The sequence below is a fragment of the Gopherus flavomarginatus genome, chromosome 11 (genome assembly GCF_025201925.1).
Source record: "Gopherus flavomarginatus isolate rGopFla2 chromosome 11, rGopFla2.mat.asm, whole genome shotgun sequence".
Taxonomy (NCBI): domain Eukaryota; kingdom Metazoa; phylum Chordata; order Testudines; family Testudinidae; genus Gopherus; species Gopherus flavomarginatus.
In genome coordinates, this window is record NC_066627.1 from 1,946,129 (window position 1) to 1,955,587 (window position 9,459).

At 41.9% G+C, this 9,459-nt stretch overlaps 1 protein-coding gene and 1 pseudogene across 1 annotated transcript; both read left to right on the top strand.

The window, feature by feature from the left end:
* The first annotated feature begins 3,116 nt into the window (after window positions 1-3,116).
* Window positions 3,117-3,979, top strand: LOC127031882 (olfactory receptor 6C75-like; annotated as a pseudogene).
* A 1,075-nt stretch (window positions 3,980-5,054) lies between these two features.
* LOC127031690 (olfactory receptor 49-like) lies at window positions 5,055-6,002 on the top strand. The gene has a single exon (XM_050918767.1). It carries the CDS (start codon window positions 5,055-5,057, stop codon window positions 6,000-6,002), a length of 948 nt encoding a protein of 315 aa, XP_050774724.1.
* Window positions 6,003-9,459: the final 3,457 nt, after the last annotated feature.

The window sequence follows — 9,459 nt, forward strand, 5'->3', positions numbered from 1 at the left end:
TGACTTACAGCAAAACGGGCACCTCAGGGTAATAAGGCTCCGTCGTGCGCTGTGTATTAAAACTCCTAGAGAAATATTGTTGAAAGAGGAAGGGTTTGGAGATGCGCTCAGGACCGTATCTGAAAGAAAAAAAAAAAAGACAGGTTCTGTTTGTGAAGCAGAGAGCAGCCATCCCTGCAGGTGAACATGTGCGTCCTCATGCTCCATTCTCCAACTCTGTAATTATCTCTGCATGGACACCAGAATCTTAGCAGCATTGCCCGAGAGCCCACTAGAGCCAATGGGATGCTCTCTATTGACTTTGAAGAGCTCTGGATCCGATCCAGATGGTCTAAGCTGAGTGATCTGACTGATTTTAAAAACTAGCCATTCTAACCATGCTATTCAATGCAAGTGGAGGCGGGTGTCTGTCTGGGAGAGGAATGAATTATGACACCAAGGATTTAGAATAAAATCCTTCCTAATTAGTAACCAATGTGTCATGTTAGAGCAACGTCTACCTGAATCTAAAACCAGCCTGAAGCAATAGCTCACAGAGAAACATGAGCATCTCCCATTCACTGCTATAGGATTTGAAAACCAATGACATTATCTTCAGTGGCAGCAGAGCTGTCTATCTTGTCACCTCTCCCTTGAGCAGAAAGATACAGACAACTTACTGTTGGGTATAGAGTCTGATTTCAGGATGGGGTGTAATAGGACAGATAATCACTATGAAAGTTCTTTGCAGTGGACAAGAATGTGAGCCTGACATCAATCCTGGACACAGTGACAAAGCGGCTAATACGAGATTTGATTAACATAGAATTAAAGGAGGGTGATAGAACTAATTCTGATCAGCATAGGCTTATGGAAAAGAAATTCTGTAAAAGTAATTGGAAATTTTTTTCGATGTGATTAGAAGTTTGATTGATTGAGGTGATGATCTCCAACTTCTGTAAGGCATTTGATGTGGTGCAGAATGGCACAGAGTCACAGAAAGGAAGGGCAGGGCTGGAAGGGACCTCAAGAGGCCATCTAGTCCAGATCCCTGTGCTGAGGGAGAATTAAGTATGCCTAGACCATCCCTGACAGATCTTTGACTAACCTGCTCTTAGATATCTTTAATGACAGGTATTCACAACCTCCTGGGGTGACCTATTCCAGTACTTAGCTATCCTTCACGTTAGAAAGTTTTCTCTAATATCGAATCTAAATCTCCCTCGCTGCAGATTAAGCTCTTTACTTCTAGTCCTACATTCAATGGACATGAAGAACCACTGGTCATTGTCCTCTTTAGAGCAGCCTTTCACGTATTTAAAGACTGTTCTCAAGTCTCTCCTTTGTCTTCTTTTCTCAAAACTGAATAGGCCTCGTTTATTTTAACCTTTCTCACGGATCAGGTTTTCTAAATCTTGTATCATTTTGGTTTCTCTCCTCTGGACTCTCTCCAATTTGTCCACATCTTTCATTTAAGTGAGGCACCCAGATCCGGACACCGTAGTCCAGCTGAGGCCTCACGAGTGACAAGAAGAATAGGACAATTACCTCCCAAGTCTTAGTGACACCACTAGTATTACACCCCAGAATTATATTGGCCTTTTTTGCAGCAGCATCACATTATTGACTCATGCTCATTTTGTGATCTACTCTAACCCCTACCTGCTTTTCAGCAGTATCATCTCTAAGACAGTTAGTCCCCATTTTGTAGATGTGCACTGGATTTTTTTTCTTCCTAAGTGTTGTACTTTCCACTTGTCTTTATTGAATTTCAGCTTGTACATTTCAGACCAATTCTCCAATTCGTCAAGGACATTTTGAATACTAATCCTGCCCTCAAAAATGCTAGCGACCCCTCCCAGATTGGTGTCATCCACCAATGTAATAAGCCTACTCTCCACTCCATTTTCTAAGTCATTAATGAAAATATTGAAAAGTACCAGAGCAAGGACACACTGCTGTGGGAGTCCACTGGCTAGGTCCTCCCACTTTGACAGTGAATAATTGATAACTGTGCTTTCACTATGGTCTTTCAATGAATTTCACACTAACTTTATATTTCATCTGGGCCACATTTTCCTAATTTGCCTAAGAGAATGTCATGCGGGACTGTGTCAAAAGCATAACTAAAATCAGGATATATCACATCTAGAGGTTCCCAACTATCCATCAGGCCAGTAACTGTGCCAAAGGACATTAGATTTGTATGCCATGGTTTGTTCTTCTCAAATCCATGCTGGGTGTTACTTAAAACCCTGTTATCCTCTCAGTGCTTAATATGTGATCATTTAAAAAAATTGTTCCAATATCTTTCCAGGTGTCAAAGTTAGGCTGACTGCTCTATAATTCCCCAGATCCCCTTTCTTTCCCTTTTCTAAAGACAGATACTATTTTTGATTAGATTTTTGACATTGTGATTAACAAACTAGAATGATACACAATTAACACAGCACACATTAAATGGATTAAACAGTATCTAAGTGAAAGGACTCCACATAGAAATGTATCAGGGCAATCATCATTGAGTGAGTGTGTTTGTACTTGGGTTGATTCTTGGTCTTGCACTTTTAAATATTTTCATCGATGACATGGAAAGAACACAAACAAATAAAAATTAGCAGTGAGGGCATTTCATCATTGAAACAACTTTCTCAGCATTTTGGTGGATTTTCCAGCACTGAATTTTTAAAAATTATAATGGGATGTTTTTCTAAAGGAGGTGCAGAACAGGAGTTAATTCAGGGAAAGGTCTTTGGCTTGTGTTATACAGGAGATCAGACTGCATTATCAGAATGGTGCCCACTAGATTTAAAATCTCTGTTTCTATGGAAAAAAGGTTAAAATGTATGGTTTTTTAAAAGAAAATATTTTCATTTTTCCTTCCCCTCCAGCTCTCTCTCTCTCTCTCTCTCTCTCTCTTTGCAATTATCAGTCATTTTCCTCTGAGATCCTCTGCTTGATTCTAATTTCTCTGTCAGGATCTATTCATAGAATCTAAGTCTGTTGGGCACCTACCTCCCATTGAAGAGATTTTTTCTATTTAGACATGGAGTTTCCCCTGAGATTATTCTGTCCTCATGGTGTTATCCACTCTGGGTTTGATATTTGTATTTTTTTTCTTTAAAGATGAGCCAAAAATGAAGAACCAGACCACTGTGGAGGAGTTCATCCTCTTGGGCCTGTCCAGCAACCGCCATTTAATCATCATCCCATTTGTGGTTCTATTACTTGTCTTCCTGCTGTTCATAATGGGAAACATCCCTGTTGTCATCCTCACCCTCAGGGACCATCACCTCCAATCCTCCATGTATTTCTTCCTCAGGAAATTCTTCCTCTTGGAAATCTGTTTCACCTACATCATCATGCCCAGTTTCCTCTACAGCCTCCTGACAGAGAGAAAATCTGTTCCCCTCCCTGGTTGTTTCCATCAGCTGTTGTTGTTCTTCCTCCTGGGTGCCTCTCTGTTTAGCGATGGGTGTTGTCATATCCTTTGACCGCTACATGGCTATCTGCAGTCCCTTGCTTATGGCATCATCATGAATGGCAGGGTCTGCTTCCAGTTCGTGCTGGGCTGTTGGGTGATAAGTTTTCTCTTAATCTTTCCTCCAATATTTATGGTTGTGTTCTTGCATTTCTGTGGCCCCAATGTCATAAACCACTTCTACTGCAACTCAGCCCCATTGCTCCAACTCTCCTGTGTAGACACGGGACACATTGAGGTAAAGCTCTTGGTTGCAGCTGTAGTGGTTTTACCTGGCACTTTAACAGTCACCATAATTTCCTATGGCTGTATCATCTGTACTGTCATGTGGATCCCATCCACCACAGAAAAGAAAAAGGTTTTTTCCACCTGCTCACTCACCTCCTGGTTGTTGTGATATTGTACAGTAGCACCATCTTCAGGTACATCCGACCAGGTCAGCGGGGCCCTCGGGACTTTGACAAAGATGTGTCTTTTCTGTACTGTGTGTTGGCCTTGCTGTTTATCCCCTACATTTAGCTCACCATAAAGAACAAGTCGAACAGGGTCTGAGGGACATCTGTGGCGAAGCATTTTCTAAGTGCTTCAGGTTAGGTCCATTCATTGCAATTAGACAGGGTGGGCAGGGATGGTGTCCCTGACCTCTGTTTGCCAGAATCTGGGAATGAGCGACAGGGGATGGATCACTTGATGACTACCTGTTCTGTTCATTCCCTCTGGGGCACCTGACATTGGCTGCTGTCGGTGAACAGGATACTGGGTTAGATGGACCTTTGGTCTGACTCGGTATGATCATTCTTATGTTATGTAAGGTAGAGGGTGATAAATTGTTCTTCTTACCCACAGAGGACAGGACAAGAAGTAATGGGCAAAAATAGCAGCAAGGGAGGTTTAGACTGGCCATTAGGAAAAATCCCCTAACCATCAGGCTAGTTAAGGACTGAAACAAATTGCCTAAGGAGGTTGTGGTATCTCCGTCGGTGGAGGTTTTTAAGAAGAGGTTAGACAAGCACCTGTCAGGGACCGTGTAGATAAAACTTAGTTCTTCCTCAGGGCAGGGGACTGGACTAGATGACCACTCAAGGTCTCTCCCACTCCTACATTTCTAGGATTCTAGGATTTTGAGGGCAAGAAAAAGCAAAAACAAGAGATGGAATTGTTTTCCTTATGTTCTAGCCATTTGTTTTCTTTTCAGCCAGTAAAACTGTGACAAAAAAGAAAATTCCAAACTTTCTGAGTGTGTCCTGGTATCCTCAGGGATGCTGCACCACTCAGTAGCTAATTGGTCTCTGAAGGAATTGCAGTGCCAGAAGGAGTGGAAAAAGAACCATGGGAATTGGAAATAAGTAAAATGGGACTGGAAATAGTGTTGGGCGTTTGCTGCAGGCAACAAACATAACAAGCAATCTCCATGCTCGGTTTCATTACAAGACCTTGATTTCCTATATCTAAATGAGGGCATTGCAACATCAGAGCTATATTAGTAAAACATATTACTTCTGACACAAATTCTCTAGGTGATCCATTGCTAGATATCGTAGGTTCCCTTGAAATTTGTATTTTTATTCGAACACCATGTAAGTGAGCAGCCACCATGGAGAACCAAACTGCAGTGACAGAGTTTATCCTTCTGGGCTTCACAGATATTTGCAGGCTGCAGATCCTGCTCTTCGTTTTGTTACTTATCACCTATGTCTTGACCTTAGCTGGAAACATTCTCATTATCTCCATCACTCTGGTGGACAGGTGCTTCCAGATGCCCATGTATTTTTTCCTCAGGAATTTCTCATTTTTGGAGATTGGCTTCACCTCAGCGTCCATCCCAAAAGTTTTGTTCAACCTGGCATTAGGTCATCAGTCCATATCTGTGGCTGGGTGTTTTTCACAATGTATATTTTATCTCACTGTGGGCACTGCTGAGTTTTACCTGCTGGCGGCCATGTCCTTCGATAGGTACATAGCCATCTGCAACCCCCTGCACTACACATCCATCATGACCAGTCACTTCTGTGACTGGCTGGTGCTGACCTCTTGGCTTATTGGTTTCGGATATGTGATCGTCCCCCTTGTTCTATTGTTCCGGTTGCCATTCTGTGGCCCCAACATCATTAACCATTTTTTCTGTGACAGTGCTGCATTGCTTGAACTTGCCTGCACAGACACTCGGCTCCTAGGACTCCTGTCTTTCCTCTTGGCCACAGGCAGCATACTGGACACTTTAGCCATCACTGTTGTCTCCTATTTCAAGGTCATCTCCGTGGTGATGCGCATCCCCTCCACAGCCGAGAGGCAGAAAGCTTTCCCCACCTGCTCCTCTCACATCACCGTGATCTCCATCACCTACGGCAGCTGCATTTTCGTGTATGTCACACCCACATGGAGCAGCAGGCTGGACTTGCGCAGGGCTGTGGCTGTTCTTAACAACGTTCTGTCCCCTCTGCTCAACCCCTTCATCTACAGCCTGAGGAACAAACAGGTGAAAGAGGCCTTGAGGGACGCACTCAGCCAGAGCGCGGCATTTTCTAAGGATCCAAAGATGTGACACGAGATGACAAATGCAAACAATGATCAGTGGATTGATCTAATCTATCATCTGATCTTATCTATCTATCTAATAAAGGTACATACTCATTTCTAATTATGTTGAGTGGGGACGTCCGGAATAGGAGGAAAGGTTTCAGACCGTGGCCCTCTATTACTGAGGCCTTGGACTTTGCCTTTGCACAGTGCTTTTCAAATAATGCAAAGTCTTTACCCTTCAGAGAGCAAACTTGGTTTTGTTTCTAACATAAGAACGGCCCTACTGTGTCAGACCAAAGGTCCATCTAGCCCAGTAACCTAACGATAGTGGCCAGTGCCAGGTGCCCCAGAGGGAATGAACACAACAGGGAATCATCAAGTGATCCATTCCCTGTCACCCATTCCCAGCTTGTGGCAAGCAGAGGCCAGGGACACCATTCCTGCCCATCCTGGCTAATAGTCATTGATGGACCTATCCTCCATGAACTTATCTAGTTCTTTTTTTAACCCTGTTACAGTCTTGGCCTTCACAACATCCTCTGGCAAGGATTTCCACAGGTTGACTCTGTGTTGTGTGAAAAAATACTTCCTTTTGTTTGTTTTAATCCTGCTGCCTATTAATTTCATTTAGCGACCCCTAGTTCTTGTGTTTTGAGAAGTAGTAAACAAGACTTCCTTATCTACGTTCTCCACACCAGTCATTATTTTATAGACATCTGTCATATCCCCCCTTAGCCATCTCTTTTCCAAGCTGCAAAGCCCCAGTCTTATTAATCTCTCCTCATACGGAAGCCATTCCATACCCCTACTCATTTTTGTTACCCTTTTCTGAACCTTTTCCAATTCTAATAGATCTTTTTTGAGCTGTGGCGACCACATCTGCACGCTATATTCAAGATATGGGTGTACCATGGATTTATAGAGAGGTAACATGATATTTTCTGTCCTATTATCTATCTTAATTATTCCCAGCATTCTGTTCGCTTTTTTGACTGCCACTGCACATTGAATGGATGTTTTCAGAGAACGATCCACAATGACTCCAAGATCTTTCTTGAGTGAAAACAGCTAATTTAGATCCCATCATTTTATATGTATAGTTGGGATTATGCTTTCCAGTATGCATTACTTTGCATTTATCAACATTAAACTTCATCTGCCATTTTGTTGCCCAGTCATTCAGTTTTGAGAGATCCTTTTTAGCTCTTCGCAGTCTGCCTGGGTCTTAACTATCTTTATTAATTTTGCATCATCTATAAATTTTGCCACCTCACTATTTACCCCTTTTTTCCAGATCATTTATGAATATGTTGAATAGGACTGGTCCCAGAAAAGACCCTTGGGGGACCCCAGTATTTACCTCTCTATATTCTGAAAACTGACCATTTATTCCTACCCTTTGTTTCCTATGTTTTGACCAGTTACCAGTCCATGAGAGGACCTTCTCTGTTATCCCATGACAGCTTACTTTGCTTAAGTGCCTTTGGTGAGGGCCCTTGTCAAAGGCTTTCTGAAAATATAAGTACACTATACCCACTGGATCCCCCTTGGTACACATGCTTGTTGACCCCCTCAAAGAATACTAGTAGATTGGTGAGGCATGATTTCCCTTTACTGATACCATGTTGACTCTTCCTCAACAAATTATGTTCATCTATATGTCTGGCAATATTGTTCTTTATTATCATTTCAACCAGTTTGCCCGGTACTGAAGTCAGGCTTACAGGCCTGTGATTGCCGGGATCACTTCTGGAGCTCTTTTTAAAGATTGGCATCACATTAGCTCTCCACCAGTCATCTGGTACAGAAGCTGATTTAAATGATAGGTTACAGACTGCAGTTACTAGTTCTGCAATTTCACATTTAATTCCTGCAGAACTCTTGGGTGATACCATTTATTAACTCTGTCTGGATCTGTGGACTGCTCATGTAATTAAGAGAAAAATCATTGTAGAATTCATTGTGAAGTGACTCTCTGTATTACATGTAAGCCCCTTCCTTTTCAGTTTAAACTGATTTTTACCAAAAAACTCCCATGTTTTACAAAAAGTATTATTCAGCTTTTTTCTGATTTTCACCCTACTTTTATATCATTCAAATATTAAAAAATAACTTGTTTTATTGGGGACATACGATACATGGCATGAGATAGATGTATTGCATCAATACAAAAGTCTGTGTGTATGTGCAAAGCTGCCTGTTGAAGTCAGGCTATGGATTAGTTTTGAAGATACACACACTAAACACACAGGCACGCACAGACACTGAAGTGCATGAGCATCTGAACGTGCTGATGAAGCTCATGCCCACCACGTATGCAGTTCAAGCTGCTGGCAGATAATGGTTTAAAGATTTGACACTCTGAAGTGGGAAATAAACAAAAATCTGCATCAGAATACGTTTCAGAACACAAGGAAGTATTCAAAAGTTTTAAAAAAACAGGAGAAAAGGATAATGTTGAATGTATATGCTGCAAATGGTGTGGCCCAATTATTAAATATACATATTTAGAGGCTAATAGTTCTAAAGTCTACAACAGTAACTGTTTATTCTAATGAAAAGTTTTATTTGGGGATTAGAGAAATATTGTTTTCTTAAACTCAGATTTAGAAGCCAAAAGCTCATTTTCAAAGGGGATTTAGGCATTTATGAGTCTAAATTCCTATTTCAATACTGTCAGGGTTCCCTTCCCACTCTGAACTCTGGGGTGCAGATGTGGGGACCTGCATGAAAGACCTCCTATGCTTATTTTTACCAGCTTAGGTTAGAAACTTCCCCAAGGCACAAATCCTTCCTTGTCCTTGGAACAGTATCGCTGCCACCACCAAGTGAGTTAGACAAAGATTCAGCAAAAGAACCACTTGGAGTTCCTGTTTTCCCAAAATATCCCCCTAAGCTCCTTCACCCCCTTTCCTGGGAAGGCTTGAGAGTAACCAAGGTGAGCACAGACCAGACCCTTGGGTTTTTAGGTCACTAAAACCAATCAGATTTGTAATAAACAGAACTTTATTATAATGAAAAAATAAAAGAAGCACCTCTGTAAAATCAGGGTGGAAGGTGTCAAGGTTTTTTCCCCCACTTTGAACTTTAGCATCCAAAAAATGGGGACCTGCATGATCACTTTTAAGCTTAATTACAACCTTAAATCTGGTACACTGCCACCAGCCAGAAATTCCAATGTCTGGCACACTCCCTGTCTCCCCAAAAGCTTTCCTGGGGAACACAATCCAAACCCCTTCTTTCCTGCCGGACCTTCCCCTCCCTGGGTTGCCTTGAGAGGCTTCACACAGATCCAAACTCCTTGGATTTTTAAACAAAGAGGGATTACCCTTCCCTCTCCTTTTTCCCCCACCAATCCCTGGTGAGTTCAGACCCAATCCCCTTGGGTCTTAAACAAGGAAAAAAATCAATCAGGTTCTTTAAAAAAGAAAACTTTTAATTAAAGAAAGAAAAAGTAAAAATTATCTCTGTAAAATCAG

Bases quoted from the DNA above. Each gene is read 5' to 3' on its own strand.
- LOC127031690 (XM_050918767.1), top strand. From the start codon at position 5,055: ATGGAGAACCAAACTGCAGTGACAGAGTTTATCCTTCTGGGCTTCACA.